This window comes from Asterias rubens, chromosome 20, assembly GCF_902459465.1.
Source record: "Asterias rubens chromosome 20, eAstRub1.3, whole genome shotgun sequence".
NCBI lineage: Eukaryota > Metazoa > Echinodermata > Asteroidea > Forcipulatida > Asteriidae > Asterias > Asterias rubens.
Window position 1 is genome coordinate 7,638,724 of NC_047081.1, and position 18,746 is coordinate 7,657,469.

Here is an 18,746-nt window from a genome sequence, read left to right on the forward strand (position 1 = left end):
AAGGCATGATTTGGTGGCTTACTGTCAAAAAGAGTCAAGTTAGTTATTTTTAAGAGCATCGTTTCTTCAGGAGCTGAACTTTCCTAATTATATGAAAGGTTTTAATGGTGTTTTATGGGATTGGTAGACCTGACAAAAACAATCACAGACAAGATTCATATTTGTGTGTTCAACCACACATGAAATATCAAACCTGTAGACATTTTGGGCTTAATCCGAAGTGTGAGTCAAGAGAAAAAATAGTAAAATCACACCCAGTTTTCAGCATGTCAACACATTGTGGGTGTGTTTCTTTAGCTTCACTGGGTCGACCCCAGTCATTCCCCCCGGTGCGTTCAAATAGCTTTGACGTCATTCAAGGGGCACACCTGGGTCAGCCCCCATAGTGCCCTGCTTGTGGAGTGGGTCACTTAGGGCTGGCCCCAGGTGCATAACGTCACTACGAGGGTGGTGAGTGATCGTTTCGTTTAGCTTTTATCAGGGGCTCACCCGAGTTAACACAGCAGGATAGACCCAGGGAAGCTAATCGAACGCACCCTGTACTTCTCGTTGTAACCACCAAAATCAGCTGTGGCCATTTCATAGGTTTTCAGATACAGTGTTCTTGAATATGACTTCATTTCAGAGTGAAGTGAGTGTTTGTGTGAACTTCATAATCATTAAGCTGTCAAACTAAAAATTTGACAATATTTTTATCCTTACCAATCCAGCTTAATACCTTTAAAACAAAAGATCACTCCAAATGGTTATGAGGCAATAGGTCAACTTGCTATTTTATACAGCGGTGATTTCATCTGCGAAGATGATTTCATGTACAGCTCCTTCACAAACTAAAAACAAATAGGAAATTGTTAACCTTTGAGTGCATCTGTCAAAAGGTACCGAAAGAAAAAGGGCAGAAGAGATTCATTCTTGAGAGCTCTGGCTACAACATCTACCACCAGCCCCCTTCTTCTTCTTCCTCTTCCTTGCCAAACATCTCATAGCATGGCTGGGTGTTCCTATCAAAGAGCTTAAAGGATTGCTCTAAGATCCTGAACCGCCTTCTCTCCTCAGACTCGTATTTCCTCTCGGTTCTTTCAAGCTGCTCATATTTTCTTACGTCATTTCTGGCGAAACGAAAACGGAGGTCAAACAAAAGTTACTATCAGGAGTTTCGGTGTAAATATATCAACAGTTAAGGTCACTGGGTCATTTTTGCGAAGAGATGTTTGAAGGAATTTTCGACATTTCTATAGAGGACTGAGTTTGTACTTACATATAAATAAGAGGTTCAGTCATGAGCTGTAGGCATGACAGAGGTGGAAGAGATGAGAACTGAACTGACGTGACGAAGTCAAACCTCGTCGCTCCCTTGCCAGAGAAGTTAATCCCAGTTCTGATGAACGGCGTGTTGATTTGGGTAGAGCCTTTAATACCCACTGATCCACTATTAACAAGATGGAAGAAACACTGGCTGTTAAGGGGTCTGAGTTGGAGAACTCCATGATCAAATAGAGGACGTAGATCTATCAACTACATCGACACGATCGGTAGAGATACAGAGCCTGAAATGAGGACCTTCCAAACATGATCAGGGATAAACTCCTCTGGCTTGACGCTGTGAATTGAATCTTGGTTACGCCGTTAAAAATGATGATGATGGGTTGGTGTAGAGGTATCTTTAAATACTTTCTATTCCTGGAGCCACGGTTCGAATCTCGTCGGGTGCAATATGTCGCTTTGGTTTTCATTATCTACTTAATAATTGTGCGGGTTTTTCCCTAGAACAGTTTTATGAGGTGTTCCTCACACATCTAAAACTGAAACTTCCTTCCTCGTCTTCTCGTCACTAGTGGGGTTCTTGACAAGAGTAGACTCCTTGGCTTCACAACCAAAGTTCATCAATGAAATAAAGAAATCGCTTTTCAACAATGGCAGAAATCTTCAATCTTTGATTATAACATCAAACAAAATCATGTAAAATTATAGAACTTGGGGAGAGGTGAAGAACACAGCCCCCACCCACCACCCCTGGTATAACCAAAGCATGTCACAAGGCCAAATAAAAAACAAACATGTTTAGCGTATCGTCGCTTCCTTTTCAGAGAATACATTCGAACAATCTCAAACAAGTTTTTGGTTATTCACAAACAGCACAGCCAGTAAAAAAAAAAAAAAAAACTCCTTCCCTTTTTTCAAAAAGAAAGGACGCTAAACATGTTTTTGTGGGGCTTAGGTGTATGTACAGTGGATAAAAAAACTGTTACCTACCCAGTTGATACAATCGTAGTTGACGACCTGTCCCATAAACTGAACTCAAGAGTTCCTCCGAGATCTAGAGATAAACTTCCTTGAATGCCGACATCGACGTCGAACCCTGATTGCAAGTTGAGTTTCTGCTCATGAGATCGCCATTGAGAGAAAAGACGGCGAGGTTATTTAAATAAAATAATATCAAGCAATTCTTGTGACTCTTAATTGCTTATTTTGGTCAAGAATTCCAAGATCAAAACTTTAATAAGAGACCAATTAAGAACTCACTCCACGGAAGTGAAGTTAATAACAAGAAGTCCCCTTGATCCACTAAGCGCAAGTAGTGGTCCCAGCCAACTTTCTACCTTTAGCCCCGGCACTTTTTCTAGAACTGATATGTTTCAGAATTCTGAAAAATCTACTCTGCAGCAGTAATATAAATAGCAACATAAATTGAAAATATACATGGTGTTACCGCAAACTAAACAAACACCCAAGCATAATTGTACCCTTTCCTTTAGGCTATCAAAACTTTAAACGCTACCTGCCTAAGGTGTTAGTCAAGCACAACCGCATAATAATTGGCACTTCGCTTGCCCTCCTGGACGTAGAGGAGCAATTTAAGTGTCTTTCAAGAACAGTTTTAGACAGTGGCATTTGGCTCAATCCAATGAGATAAAAAAAAACTCCTGAGACGTATTTCTGAAGATTGTAGCATAACTACGAAAAAAGGTCATGCACCAAGACCCCTTAGTGTACAATACTAACCTGAGAGTGATCTTGCACCAGTCCAATCACCCTCATATGAGGCATAGGTCCGTCTGATGATCCCATATTCCACGCCATGCTCATCAACTCGCCGGAACCGGTGAAGAATACCAGCATACGAAGCTTCATGTCCATACACTCAATGTTGAGACCGGCAGTCGCTTCACCGGTATCGCCGGAATCCTCTCCGAAGAAATATTCAAGACCACGAGAGAAGATGCCAACCTGTATCAGGGTTGATGAAGACAAAGAACGATATTGGTAACTATTGTTTGAAGCTTTGCATGGTGTGGAGAAATAGGAAGAAACTATAAATAAATAGTAAATTTGCGGGCACAACCAAGTGTAAAATCTCTTTTGAGTGAGTGTTGGCTCTGAGAAGAGCTGGTTTGGTCTTAACGTTTTGAACAGGTATACTCTGCTCATCTTCAGGAGAAATGAGAGAAATTGGTTATTGAGAGATTGGTAACCTTGAAACAAAACTTGTAAAGCTTCAATCTTTTCATACTACATGTAGTACCAATACTCCAGAAAAAATTCGTCCTCAACTTTTTGGTTTATCTACAAAACATAAAAACTGAATTTGACAAAAATAATGTTTACTGTGGATATAAGTTATTAAAAACTAGATAGGAGTTTAGTTATTGTCGTTAAGTCACATCTTGGTAAAAACCTTCAAAGATGATGATAAAATGGCATGTGTCCCATATTGCATTGCAACCCAATATGTTCATACCATCAATGTCTTGAGGAAAAGGAAAAACTCATCCGAGAATGTTTTTTCCAAATTTAATGAGAGCAAGAGTAACAATGCGATTTTACTTTTTGTTTTACACTTACATTCATCAAGAGAAGCGATTCATTTTTCAAGTCCAGCCCAACGTGGAAGTCACTTTTTCTGAGGAGACCACTCGGGGTCATCTGAAGATCAAGTCCAAAGTTTATCGATACATCTTCGGTGTCTATGAACGATGGCGAGAGAAAGTAAAAATCAGTGAAGTAAAAATGGTTTGACAGAATATGCATAAAAAACAATTATCAAATTATGATGTTAGAAATTACGCCTAACTGCCTAAAGTTTTCTTGAAAGAAAGAGACCTTTAATATATTGTCAATGTTGTCTTAACATTTAGTGCCTACACTATTTCCTAGAGCTGCTTCATTATTGCTCAGGCGCCGTATTTCCAAATCAATTTTAGATAACCCAAAAGGAGAGAAAAATTAATTTGAAAAAGATAGAGGGAGTTGGTCAAATTTCAAATACCAGTAAATGTACATTAATAATATTAATATTAATCAAAAAATACATTAAAGGCCTATATAGCTAAAATACTCCCAAGCACTTAACAATAAAAATGAGAAAAATAACATTTTAACAAAAAAAGTAAAATTATCAACAAAGTCAAAGATTTACAAATGTGATCAATATAAAGCTGGAAAGGATAAAGTGTACAAGTATATAAGCATTCAATCACAACCGTAAAAAAACACAGAAAAATCCTGAAAAATTTACCACTAACTTCCGCTAAAGAAAAAATATTTTAAACAAAATTACCAGAGAAAAAAAATAAAAACAACTTGATTGCAATAAGAGTAAATTACAAAATGCCTCTTGTGTAAACAGTAACAGTAGGAGAAAACATAGTTGTAGCACTAGAACAAGTTTTACAAGAGAAATAAAAGTGCCAATATTATTGCAATATTCCACTTAACATTCCCTAATTTACAAGTTATAAATTGCATACAGATTCATTACAAAATCAAAAACATTATGACAAATATGGAGAAAAATGGAATGTAAAGAACATGGAGTATATAGATACATGTAATACATAAAATATAAACAAATTGTAAAAAGAGAAGAGCAATTAAAAATGAGAATATTGCAAATTTCATATGAACAAACGCCAAACAATTTGTACCTTCATTTATGCAACCTGCATACAGAATGATTACAAAATCACAAAAAATTATGACAGAAATGAAAAAAAAGAATTATATGTAAAGAACATGGAATATAGAACGTATTTAGTATGAAACACAAAAGTCATATATCTAACAATGATATTAATTTAAAAAATATTCCAGTGAAAATCATAACTCAGAAAAAATTTGATTTCAGGTGATGGAAAATGACGAACTTACCAAGAAATAAGCTGTCAAAAGCTACCGACTGCCCTTGCAGGGATATCGAGTCGTAATTCCAAATGCTTGAATCGGATAAAGCTATTCGGATAGTTTCACTGTGGATTTCAAGAGAAAAGAATGACAAAGTCATCATCAAATAATGAAAAAAAGAGTGTGCCGACAAGTCTCAATGGGTCAAAGGTGAAGAAATTAGTCAAATGATGTCACCTTGCTTCTAAAGAACAAACTCTACCTGGCAAGTAGATACACACATGGTGTTACCACAAACCAATATTGATACCTCATCATGCAATGCCTCAAATCATATATATTTCACCTTGCTTCCGACGAACCCTTTGAAAGTGCGATGACCTTCTGTAAGACAAAGACAGCCATCTCCACCTGTTTGCTGCCCCCTAGTGACTGGATGATGTTGACGACATCTGACTCGGAAGGTGTCTTGCTTAGCAACAGGGTGGCCGCTAGAATCCGTGTGACGGTTGAATATTGTCTGCTGCCCTCATGAAAGATGTTGTTGAGAGCGTTGTTGACCTGAAATGAGGGAAACAAAAGGAGGACCTTAAGTTGGGAAGGTTTAGGACACAGTTCTTATTTTCACTTGAGGGCGTCTCAAAGTGATTATTATGTCTCGTTACAAGTATGCGGAGTTTTGTTTAAATTACATGGCCAATTTATTTTCGTAGCACCGTCTAATAATGGTTTACAAGGTGCTGTGCATAATCTGCAGCCAATCAAACCGGGAACACAGGGTAAAACCTCTTCAGTTAATGACAAGTGTACCAGGTTCTTTTACACGCATTACCTAACACATGGGACCTAAGACTTGATGTCCCATCTGGAGGATGAAACAATAATGGCTAAAAGTTTCAAGACTGGGACTCAAGCCCAGACTTTAAAAAAACAACCAAGAAATTTTAGTTAATATGGTTGTTTTCAGTCATGTTTAAATGGGTTACTTTGACAATAACCATAAAAATTCTGTTTGTCAATGATTTTACCTTTGGAGTGAAATACTTGGGCTCGAACTTGAGGAGAGCATCTAAAGCAACCTCGACAACGTCCATGTCAGAGTCCGACTCCGCAACAGTTAGAAGAGTAGCGATGCTGCCGGGCTGAACGGCATTCTTCAAGGCGTTGATACAAAGAATCTTCTGGAATCGATCTTCGGAGGTGACGCCCACAAGAAGCCAGTTCGTTGCGTCAGTCACAACCTAAAGAAGAATAAAATGTATTAGTCGATTGTTGTCCTCCTTGAGGAGGAGAGTCAGAGAGGAGGGGATCGGTATTGTACTGAGGAGTCACAGGCTGAGTTGGTTTGGCCATGTGGAGAGAAAGGAGGATGCAAACTGGGTCAAGAGGTGTGCCAAAGTAATTGTGAGTGGGCGCACACCCATGGCAGAACTCTGTGTCGAAAGAAATGCAACTGCTTGGAGATGCTGCACAAGACGCGATGGACAGGGCCAAGTGGAGGAGAGCAAGTGAAAAAGCAGGCCATCCATGAAAAGACTGGACAACGACCTTAAAACCGACATAATGATGATGACGTTCAACTAGTAACGAGAAGGATTGAGACTCTAGTGAAAGTTCTCTTATAACCCTGTTCCACGGGGTGGATCAACTTTTGTTAGCCCGCATAAAAAGGCATCAAGCGAAAGAGCAATTCAGCCCTTCCTTGGCATAACAGCCCAACTCGAACATTTTGTTCTTCTATAGGCCTATAAGATATTTGGTATGTTATGAGGGTGCTTTTCACATTTCAAAATTTCAAAGCTTATCTCTTAACTTGCTTTTCTCAAAATGTAATTTTTTTTTTAGTTAGGCTGTTACGTCATTGAAGAGCCAAATTGACCCCCTCTCATCTTTTTTGATCTTGTGATATGCCTAACTGTGTGCAGTTTAGGACGACCGTGTAAAAACATGATTCAGTTGAAATGGGATAGCTTCACAATGATTGAAACACATGAACTTTGCATCCAACAAGCACCGTACAAGTGCTCAAAGTTTTGTAACAAGTGTGAAGGCAAATCAGTCTTCGTAAGGAGCTCAACAGCACTTGTCTTCAGTACATCCCTACCAAGGGTTAGTGACGAGAGGTATCGATACAACACGTTGTCTAAGAAAAGATAATCCTCTTCATACCTGATCATTACATTGCTCAGATCCCAGATAGCAGTAAGAGTTGACAAGTTTAGCGACAGTTAAAGCCATCATCGCACGGACGTCTTGACTTCCAACTTTGTCTTCTTTCAACATCCCCTTTTGAACAAAATAAACAAATATATTATGGTTAACTGCAGACAGCAAATCGATATAAAAACAGAGTATGAGTTTAACAACTGTCAGGAAGCTGAAGCCCGGACACAATTTTGTTTTACTCCATTTTAAAACAGTAAAACAAAACTAAGGGAAAAAATAGTCTGGCCCCTCATTCATGTATTCATTTATTTCTTTTATTTTATTTTATGCAAGTCGCCAGACACACAAGGCCAGAAGTTGTGGGTTACAATTTCTTATTCCAGAGTCCGTTGCCACCTACTCCTAGGGCTGAAACAGGGCTACTCCCTTTACAGTCAATACGGATGTAGGCTTGGGTAACGTCAGTCTGAAGCCTGCCCGGTAGAGCAGAAAGCACTACCTCCCAAAATTTTGCGTAGCAAGTGTCACAACCGGGATTCGAACCCACACTCTACTGATCAAACAGCAGAGCTTGAATCCGGCACTCTTAACCGCTTGGCCATGACACACCACAAAGACTGATTAGTAGAGATTAGTAATCCTTCTCCCCTGATTAGCGGAGATAAGTCCCCTACACTAAATCCGTAAATCTTACCCAGTATCTGGCACATTTTAGTTTTTTATTCAATCTTGCGCAGGGAAAGGTCAAGGACAGAAATTTGTTTTTCGAGTGGATTAAAGAAACTCTGTGGCAGTTGGGTTGGCGTAGTGCACTAAAGTGGTGTCTTTTCTCGCCTTCCATCTCAAGACCCCTGGTTCGAATCCTGCGGCAAGAACTAAACGGATTGGGTTTTCAGTCCCTACTTGAAAGCTGAGGTTTCCCTGAATTAATACTCTGGGTCTTTTTTTTTTCAATATAAAAAACTGAAAGTACCTTCCTTGCCTTCTCTCAGTGGGGTTCTTGGCTAGTATAAAGGTACACTTTTCTGTGAGAACTTGGCTTCACAACTAGAATAAATAAATGATGTGAAAATGAAAATGTTCTCACCATTAACCATGAGATTTGCTCCTTGACGGGATGGTTATTATAAGCCATCGTCAGGAGGAATCTCTCCAACATCTCGCCGCTTTCTCCGCTGGAGAAGTCGACTACCTCCTGGATGACCTCCCAGGCAGGAAGGGTCTGTGTGGCTGCAAGGACGTCAAATAACTGTGGCCTGTCCAATAAATAAAAGAAAAACGATTGCCATAAATTACTTCCCTGGTCATTGGGCCAATAACATTCCAGTAACTTTTCTCCAGCTCCCTGAGGAGTATACAGCACTGGGGTGGATTTCACAAAGAGTTAAGACTACTCTTATCTCGAGTTAGGACGAGTTACTGTTAGGAGCTAAGGACTAGCCTTAAAGGCAGTGGGCACTATTGGTAAATACTCAGAATAATTATTAGCATAAAACCTTACTTGGTAACGAGTAATGGGGAGAGGTTGATGGTATAAAACAGTGTGAGAAACAGCTATCTCTGAAGAGATGTAGTTTTCAAGAAAGAATTTTTTTTTTTACACAAATTTGATTTTGAGACCTTAGGTTTAGAATTTGAGGTCTCGATATCAAGCATCTGAAAGCACACAACTTGGTGTGACAAGGGTGTTTTTTCTTTCATAATTATCTCGCAACTTTGAAGACTAATTGAGCTCAAATTTTCACAGGTTTGTTATTTCATGCATATGCTGAGAAACACCAAGTGAGAACACTGGTCTTTGACAATTACTAATGGTGTCCAGTGTCTTTAAGTTTCTTGATAACTCCAAGGACTAATCCTAAGTAAGGACTCTCTCTCTCTCTCTCTCCTGGGCTGCCTATCCCTAGCAGGTATCCATTTATAAACGGGTTTGAAAAGAAGCAGCAATAGTACAGCATCTTGGTCAAGTATCCTGACCAGGATTCGAACGAACACTCCGATAACTTAAGACCGAGTGACACTGCAGCAGTACCGAAAACGACAAAAATCACGACGCATTCTATTGGTTGAATTGCTCCACGCAGAATACGCACACGCTCATTCAACCAATCGAGGGCATGCATTGTTAACATTCTCGTTTTCGTTCTTGTTATCGAGGCCTGTGTGACCGGGCCTTTAGCCTCCAGCTAGAGCCTGAATTTCAGAAAGAAAGAAAGAAACAACTTACATGATGGCAACATTGTCTGGAGAAACTAGAGCTTGAAGAATGGCGTCTTTTCCTGCCGAGCGGAATGCTTGAAGGACGTCCAGGTACGCCATGACAGACTTAGTTTTACCAATAGCCCTCTCCGTAAGACTGCCCCTTGCGTCTGCTACAACCTCGGAAAGCTACGGGAACAATAGTTGTTAGATTGTTAAGAATTTGGCGATACCCACTCTGAATTGTAATGACTTGACTTATAGATTGATAAAGTCAAAGCGTATATGAACATTGAAACCTGTTTAAATGTGGGAGATTGTTTCATTCGAGCATGAACAGGGCTTGAATTGTACGCTGAACTGAAGGCTCGAGGCCATTAGTTTTAGTGTCAGGTAAGTAAACTCATGACTGGACAAGCCCAGCAGTATTGTGTTTATGAAATGGAATATTATTAATTTTGGTTGTTTACCCATACACCGATGTGTTAGCACTGTACATGTATACTCAGTACTTTCCCGAGTCCTGTGAAAAAAATATCACAGGCATGTTACTCGGGTGGGATTCGAACCCACGACCCTTGCAATTCTAGAGTAGTGTCTACCAACTAGACTGCCGAGGTGTATGGGTGATGGGTAAACAACCAAAATTAATATTCTTTATCCCCGATGCAAATTTAAAATCTCTTAAATTGAATATTACTATAATAATTATATAGTTTCTCACTGTTTAATACCTTGAACAAAAAACAATTTATTTACAAATACACCAATGTTGTATCATTTCCACTCCGATAACAAAAATTGACTTGAGCAGGATTTGAACTAACAAACGGCGCTCTACGAACAGAACTATCCAGCCCTTTGTCGGTGGTCTCCCTATGTTATGCAATTGCTTGCAGTGTCCTGCTACAGGAAAAACAAAAATACTTTGTGTTCCTGGAAGAAGGACATAAAGCCTTACGCCGTTCTTCCAAGCACACAATGAATTAAAGAATGTCTGAGAAGAATCTTACCGGCCTGCATCCCTCCCCACACTGCTGGTTCATTTCATCGCTGTTCCACTCTGCTCGCTGGAAAGTACCAGACCCCATGATAGCGCCCTCTGCTGTTGACCCCGAGAGAGTCGGGGCAACACCATCACTGCTGATCAGGGCAAGGCTTTGGCTGAGAGATGAATAAATACAGAACATTATCACCAGCCAAAATGCCATTTCTCATGTACAATCTATGACTAGTGTCCTGCTTACTTTTGCTGCGCAGAGTTAGTAAGCAATATTTTTTGTGCTCTATGTAACTGGGCCAAGGAAGGGAAAAACTTATCTGAATTAAAAAAACTTACCTTGATGTGACTGATGTTGAAAGCTCGCTTCTAATATTCACATACGTCCTCCAGCGTTCAAAGGTCACGCCTGATTTGATAACTTTCTTGTCAGCTGACAGACTGCATGACATCGAGGCTTCTGATTGGGTGTCGATACCGAAGCCCTTTTTCTGGTGGGAGAACCCGCCTGATTGGACGGTTTTACAGGAGCTGAGGTCTTTCAGTTTCAGGATTTTGTTATCGACCAGGGCATATGTGACCGTGCATTCTCCAGAGGCATCAGTCTAAAGAAAAAGGAGGAGAGATTTTGTTTTAAAGAGCTTGAAGTCAACAGAACTTTGTTCATTACTATTTTTATGCAAGATGCCAGACACAAGGACTGCAGATCTGAAGGTCACTTCAAGGTGTGTACTACAATCTATTTTGGTCCAGTGGCTGTTGCCACCAACTCCTGGGGCTGGAAAAGGATTACCAAATTTACAGTCCATATGGATGTAGGCTTGGGTATCATCCATCATAAGCCTGGCTGGTAGAGCAGAAAGCACTGCCTCCCCAACTTTCTAAAGCAATAGTTAAGTGTTTTGCTTAAGGACACAAGTGTCTTGGGTATCATCCATCAGAAGCCTGGCTGGTAGAGCAGAAAGCACTACCTCCCCAACTTTCTGAAGCAATAGTTAAGCTTAAGGGTCTTACTGAAGGACACAAGTGTCATGACCGGGACTCGAAGCCACACTATGGTGATCACACACCAGAGCTTGAACCCAGTCCTCTGTAATAGTAAAGTATTTATCAGGTAACAAAACCAAGGACCACTCAATTTTCTGATTCATTCTATTCACAATCTTTTTCAGAAGAATACAAAAATGAAAACAATATTTAACAAAGTACTCAGCACCACGGCTGGACTGGCAGATACATTGTACATGTACAATCATGACAATGTAGGAACAAACTCCAGTGGTGGAGGTGCACTTAAAGTCACCTGGGAATAAAAAAAAAATTCTTTCAAACATAAGAGTATATGCTTACGAACAATAAAACAATTTTTTTTAGTAATTGTTTGTCACCTTTTATGTTTAAAAAATATATAAAGTTGTTTGGGGGGCTGACTCCGCCTACCCCTTTTGTGACGTCAATCGAGGCAGACTTTGCCTGCAATGCGTATAGTAAACACACGTGCAAAGTGAGTTGGTACATTTCAAAAAGTGTTTTTCTGCATTCAGCAGCAATACACCTGGTCGGCATTGCCGGAAAAAAAAACAAAAAAAATTGTTTATGAAACGTACAAACTCACGACTTGGTCCGTACATGTACTTTGCAATTGTGTTTACTCTACGCATTACAGGCAAAGTCTGCCTCGATTTACGTCACGAACAGCGCCCTCTCGGGTCGGGGTCTACTCTTAAATTTGTAAATAACATAAGAACTAATTTTTTAAAACCTTAGTTAACTGTTTATTCACATTCCACTCATCAAAACACATATATTAGTGACAAAAGCTTCATTTTGAAAAAATACCACTTCCAGAGCTGATTATTTGGTTCTCAAAACCACTCAGAAAATAAAAGACAAAAAAAAAACAAAAAACAGGATAGATGTACATTACTCACCATCAAGCCAAGCAAGGCCACTCAGAAAAACGGTACTATGAATTTTTAACAAGAACCTAAATTCATGTAAAACAGAAAAACCAGTTAACTCTGGACCTGCCTGCCATCTTTATGTAACTATTTGAGGGTCACATAGACTTGTCGCACAGTCAACGCCAATCAGAAAAAAAGGTTTCAGTTTTCTTTGACTTGTGTGGTGGGCATTCCTTGCAAAAAAAGTTTGTATAGGCCTACGTTTAAACTTTGAGGGAGTACTGGGTTTTGGGTCAACCAGCATCTGGAGCAGATCAACTTTATAATTTGCATGATCTCCTTGGGGGAATCTGACTTTAAAACCTTGAAAACTTTCGCATGAAGCCATTCCCGAAAAAGGGGTAAAATTACCTCTGTAATGGTCCCTTCAATCTTCTGCATCTGAAATTGACTGATCACGCCTTTCTTGATGTCTGCCGAGCCTTCAGGTTCGCTGTCGCTAACGTAAAGCTGGGTGACCTTGCCCTCGGTCCAGACGAAGTAGGCAGGCTGGGACGAGACAACCATGAGAGTCGTTGGAGGGGCACTGAAAGTGTTCTGATCGTCTGACCTGTCGGCGATGTTTGAAAGACTCACATCCCGAAGCTGTGGAAGAAATAACGATAATAATAGAGGCTTCTTATATAGCGTGCATATTCGTCACTCAGTGATTCTCAATGCGCTTCAACCACATTAAAGTATTTTCCTGCAAGGCATGTGGGAGTCTGTGTGGGATTACGTTTGAATTAGAGACCTACATTACTCCTTATTCATAGCGCAATACGCTACCAATCAAACCAGGAACACCGGGGTGAAACCCCTTTGAGAAAGAACAACGAATAACCTCCTGAATGTTCCGGTTGAAAAGCGTTGTCTTTAAAATCACAAAAGACAAAGTCTCAAGTCCAAGTAAAAAAGTAACTCAATGCCTGTCCGATACCCAATGACCCTGTGGTGGCATAGAGTACCGTGGGGCCCCAGTTGAAAATGCCTAAAAATCTGTTGCAATACAAGCTAATTGTACCGCGGGGGTATAATTCTAACAAATAGTCTGGCCCCTGTCTCTGTAGTAAACACGTTGGAATTAAGATCTTACTGGTATTCACGTGACACCCAACATAATTGCAGCCTCACTGCACATCAGGGCCAAATTTCATGGCTCTGTTTGCCGTAAGCAGAGAATCTGAGCTTGCTTCTGCTTATGCCAAGCGTATTTCATGAGTTAAGCGGAAAATTTTGGCTTGTGCACGTGAGTACTTCTAGACATTCAGCGCTTACACAGCTAGCGAAGAAGTTTGGCGCTTACCATGCAAGCAAAGAATGGTGATGGTACATGTAAGTGCAAAATTCGATGGTAAGCAGAGCAATGAAATTGGGCCCTGTTCAAAACACTTTAATGGAACCTACGCTTATCTTAGCCACTTGCTCCGAACCACTCTGCCAGACGATTGAAAGGTCAACTACTGATGAGAGCTTGAAACCAACGTCACTTCCAGATGGATCTGCCTCGTTAATATGCACCTCAGTCACATAGTTGTAGCTGTATGTTTTGCCCAAGTCATAGCTAAAACAAAGACCTGAAAGCAAGAACAAGATACAGGGTTAAGCGTCAAATGAAATATTCTATAGCCACAAATTGGTAACTGGGCATGCCCCATTAAAAGGTTGTCGTTTCTAACAATGTTTTATAAAATCAACAGCTCTCCAGTGCTCTTTACCAAGTAACAACTTTAGGCCATACATTTTTATAGTAATTAACGAAGGTGCATATTTTGTATGTATGTATCTCCCTTTTTCTTTAAAAACATGACAACCAAATCGTTCGCTTCTTTTTTACTTGTTAGAATTTTTTAATATGACAGCCAATTTCATAAACCTGTTAACCTGCGTGTAACCTGTCTGTTAATAATAAAACTAATAATTTATTGCAGAAAAAAATAGAGAGAATTTATAGAGAAAATAATAGAGAAACTTTTTGATTTAATTTTGCCAAATTTTGTTTGCAGCCAGACATTTCACCAAGTATACATTGCATCATTTTTCTAGCAGACTTTGACCCCACCAGAAAATATTTAACCAAATAATTTTAAGATAATTCGTACTTTAACCCTTAGCAAACATTGCTTAATTGTGTTGTTTGATACACTGCGATACAAGCAAAACAAGGTGGGTATTTTTAACGTGTGTAAATGGCAAATAAATCCACTGATAAATATCAAAACCTGAAGCCAGTGATCTCACGACAACCCCGTATTGGCAAAAAAAATGTAATTTTATCTTCAACAAACAAAGATTACAGCTCTTGAGTTAACCACAAAACAATCTCTGACATTATATCAAATCCGATCCACCAACAGTGAAATGCCACGTGTTCGTATCGAAGGCCTGCACAGATTGAAAAACTAAGATTTTCATCCTGCTCAAATTTGCGCTACCTATAAAAATATTATTGGTTAGAAATTTGAAACAGGTTGAAAGGAATTTAAAACAAGTTTAAAGAAAGGAATTCAGAGAAGATACCCTGTTTTAAAGGCATTGGTCACTATTGGTAATTGCTCAAAATAATTGTTAGCATAAAAACCTACTTGGTAACAAGCTGCGGAGAGCTGTTGATAGTATACAAAACATTGTGAGAAACGCCTTCCTCTAAAGTAAAGTTAGTTTTTCTAGAGAGAAGTCATTTTCAAAAAAATATATTTTAATTTCATTTTCGAGACCTCAGAATTAGATTTGAGGTCCCGAAATCAAGCATACTGAAAAGCATGTGGCAAGGGTGCTTTTTCTTCCATTGTTATCTCGCAACTCCGGCATCCAATTGAGTTAAAATGTTCACAGGTTTGTTATTTTGTGCATAGGCCTATGTTGAGAAGACTTGTTTTTGACAATCACCAATTGTTTCCGGTGCCTTACTCAACCAATCATTTATTCTACTCACCTATACATGAGGTACAGAGTACCACAAGAAGAAGTATAAAAGCTCTCATTGTGAAGACAGTTTCCTGTGGTTTGTAGTAAACGTCTTGCAATTTGTGACGTCTGAAACAGAACATATCAAGGGAAGAAAGCATACATACCATGAAGCTGTGAAAACCATGTTACCTCTGTTTACAAAAAGAATTACTCACATTCTTGAGGGCTTTTTTTGGCAGGCAAGATACTTCACAGGTTATTTATTAGACTTGGTTCCAAGTCTTTGATTGTGGCTTTTCGTCCTGATAGCCGCTACAAGATCACTAGAGCTTGGTTTGGTCAAGTTATTGCAGACTGACACTGACACGAAGCCTTCTGACATTATTTTCATAAACACGCAGAGTATATTATTATTTGTATTTCCTTCCTCATCCATGTTGAATCTACAACCATGTTGTGTTGAATACAACCTCAAACTTGTCAGTAGGGGTATAACTTGTAGTTTTATAAATTTGTCAAAACGAGTGACAAACTGGTTGTCTTGTTTCTTAGTCAAGAGTTTGAAGACACAGGACACTATTGGTAAATTGCCAACGACCAGTTTTCTCATTTGGTGTACAATGGTGTAGGGCTCATCTCAACACATGCATAAAATAACAAACCTGTGAAAACTTGAGCTCATGAATTGGTCTTCGAAGTTGTGAGATAATAATGAAAGAAAAAGCACTCTTGTCACACAAAGTTGTGTGTTTTAAAGTGTAGATGGTTGATTTCGAGACCTCAAATTCTAAATCTGAAGTCTCAAAATCAAATTCGTGGAAAATTACTTCTTTCTCAAAAACTATGTCACTTCAGAGGGAGCCATTTCTCACAATGTTTTATACTATCAATATCTCCCCATTGCTCGTTACCAAGTAAGGTTTAATGCAATAATTATTTTGAGTAATTATCAATAGTGTCCACTGCCTTTAAAAGGACTACAAAGCACTATCATATTTTTGCCTCCAAACCTCGCCCACCAAATCAGACTCACCCAGCCTTTGTTTTTCTCTTTGGAGCGTAGAGACTGTGTGATTAATGTGCCATACATGTACAGGTACGGGAAAAGTGTAATCAGAAATGTCACACCAACTAAGTTTTTACAAAAAGTTTATGACAACTTTTAATTATGTCAGCTTGGTCAGGGACAGGGTCAGTGCAAAGTACAAAATTCAGTGTGAGATACAACCGAATGAATCATGTTATTACGATTCATTTATGATAAAGAAAAAAAAAAACATTTATGTCAATAATTATGTCTGAAACACATGCATGTGCGAAAATTCAAAAATAAACACTGTCTGTGGTTAAAAAAAAAAGGCAGTTGCCACTATTGGTAATTATTACTCAAAATAAATATTATCATCAAACCTTTCTTGATTTCGAGTAATTGGGAGAGGTTGATATTATAAAACATTGTGAGAAACAGCTCCCTCTGAAGTGACGCCAACTGTGAAGATTAGTCTTTGACAGTTACAGTACCAATAGTGTCCAGTGTCTTTAATGTTTAATACTTGTTAGGCTACTCCTGGAACTATGACGTTCATTCCGCGTTCAGAGACCGCAATAGAGTAGGCCTCAGCTAGACCCGGTAACTTGGAAACTGTTCTCCATTTTTTTGATTACGCTTTCAATCGTACTCTAGCTAGCAGAGTGTTGCACAAACGAGTGTATCAAAATTGCGAGAAAAAAAAATTACAGCGCCCCTGGCCAGTAGGCCTTCCTGGCACTTGCCTTTAGCGTTCCTTCCTCCCTCCCTTGGGGTCGGGCTAAGCACAGAACAAAGGGCATTCGGAGGTTTGACATCTTTTTTCCTCAACCAATTACTAAATTAGGCCTGATTTGCACCTCCATGTGTCATGACTGGACTCTGGAGCTCCACCAACAATAACAATAAAATCATTGTTGAATTTCACTTGTGTCTGTTTATTTTTCCTTCCACCTTAAAGGCAGTGCACTAGTACTCAAAATAATTATTATCATAAAACCTTACTTGGTATAAAACGAGTATATGGGGAGAGGTTGATGGTATACGTGTGAGAAACGGCTCCCTCTGAAGTGACGTAGTTTTCGAGAAAGAAGTACTTTTCCACGAATTTGATTTCGAGACCTCAGATTCAGAATCAGATTGATTTTTGAGGTCACGAAATCAAGCATCTGAAAGCACACAACTTCATGTGACCAGGGTGTTTTTTTCTTTCGTTGTTATCTCGCAACTTCGACCAATTGAGCTCAAGTTTTCACAGGTTCGTTATTTTATGCATATTGTGTTAAGATACACCAACCAAGTCAAGTGAGAAGACTGGTCTTTGACAACTACCAATTTCTTAGTGTACATTAATTTAATCTTTAACATGCTTAACCCACAAAATGCATTCTCATCTGCTCATGAAGCCATTTCAAAACGTATTGTCATTATTCCAAGTTATCGTCCACCGCTGTTAAAAACCTAGCTTAGCACTCATAGCCCAGGCCAGCAGGGCGTTCATTTAAAAGGTGCATCCATCAGCCATCAAGTCAAGAAAGTTAAAAACAAAACTTCATTTCCGACCTCTACTACTACTACTAAAGTACTAGTACTACTAAAAAGTCAAACAAAATAAATCTAATAATTTTTACCTCCCTACCTCCTCAAAGTCAGAATAACCCTAAACACCGTCCTTTCTCTACAGTTTAATCTGAGTCGAAGAACAACACCTCGTCTTTGATGACCTCTGCAGTTTCCCTCTTCAGCTTGTCAATGTCATTCCGTCCCTGATCACCACTGTGTGTAGGATATTGAGCAATCTTTGCATACAAAAGCGATCAGCTGGGTACCTGTTATTGTATGTAAATTGTGCGGTGTGGATTGCCTAATAATCCGATGTGTGTTGAAGTGCGCCCTCTATAATTGATTGTTTGTTTTCACCATCAAAAAGGCTAGGCGTGGTTATGGGGGAGGGGGAGGGGGATTGAGTTGACACTTTTATCTCTTGTTCAGGCAACTATTATGACATAGTTATGTAAATAAATTAAATTTGACGTGTTATGCTGTAATTATATCGAAAATGTAACGCGCGAAAGAAAACAAGCTTTATTTTCACTCTGCTGGCCTTTTTTTTTTTTTTATAATGGTTTACTTTTTATTGTTCATTGCGCTTTTTATCTGTGTTGCTAGACCCAGTGACTGGGGCGCTAGATTCCTTTTTTTCGAAAATTTTGACATTGCAAAATATTTCGACAAAAAGAATCTAGCGCCCCAGTACTGGGTCTACTGTGTTGCATTCCCACACTTGAGCCTTGAATTTTTGCCTTTTTTTTTGGTCTCTTTTTCTAATTGTATGGATCTCTGCATTTTAACACTGTGTATTATTTTTTATATTATTTTT

At 39.2% G+C, this 18,746-nt stretch overlaps 1 protein-coding gene across 2 annotated transcripts; it reads right to left on the bottom strand.

Moving 5' to 3' along the window:
* Window positions 1-359: 359 nt before the first annotated feature.
* LOC117303892 (microsomal triglyceride transfer protein large subunit-like) lies at window positions 360-18,053 on the bottom strand. 2 transcript variants are annotated; one of them, XM_033788334.1, is made up of 17 exons: window positions 17,998-18,053; window positions 15,365-15,465; window positions 13,837-14,006; window positions 12,802-13,035; window positions 10,826-11,091; window positions 10,500-10,650; window positions 9,515-9,675; window positions 8,375-8,543; window positions 7,291-7,407; window positions 6,150-6,362; window positions 5,468-5,682; window positions 5,149-5,246; window positions 3,844-3,965; window positions 3,004-3,228; window positions 2,254-2,378; window positions 1,259-1,429; window positions 360-1,109 (listed from the first exon to the last, which is right to left on the bottom strand). In XM_033788334.1, exons 2-17 carry the CDS (start codon window positions 15,411-15,413, stop codon window positions 935-937), a joined length of 2,661 nt encoding a protein of 886 aa, XP_033644225.1. In that variant the 5' UTR covers window positions 15,414-15,465; window positions 17,998-18,053; the 3' UTR covers window positions 360-934. The 2 variants fall into 2 exon arrangements, with proteins under 2 accessions (XP_033644225.1, XP_033644226.1); XM_033788335.1 differs by having other exon boundaries at window positions 18,006-18,047.
* Between the last annotated feature and the right edge of the window lie 693 nt (window positions 18,054-18,746).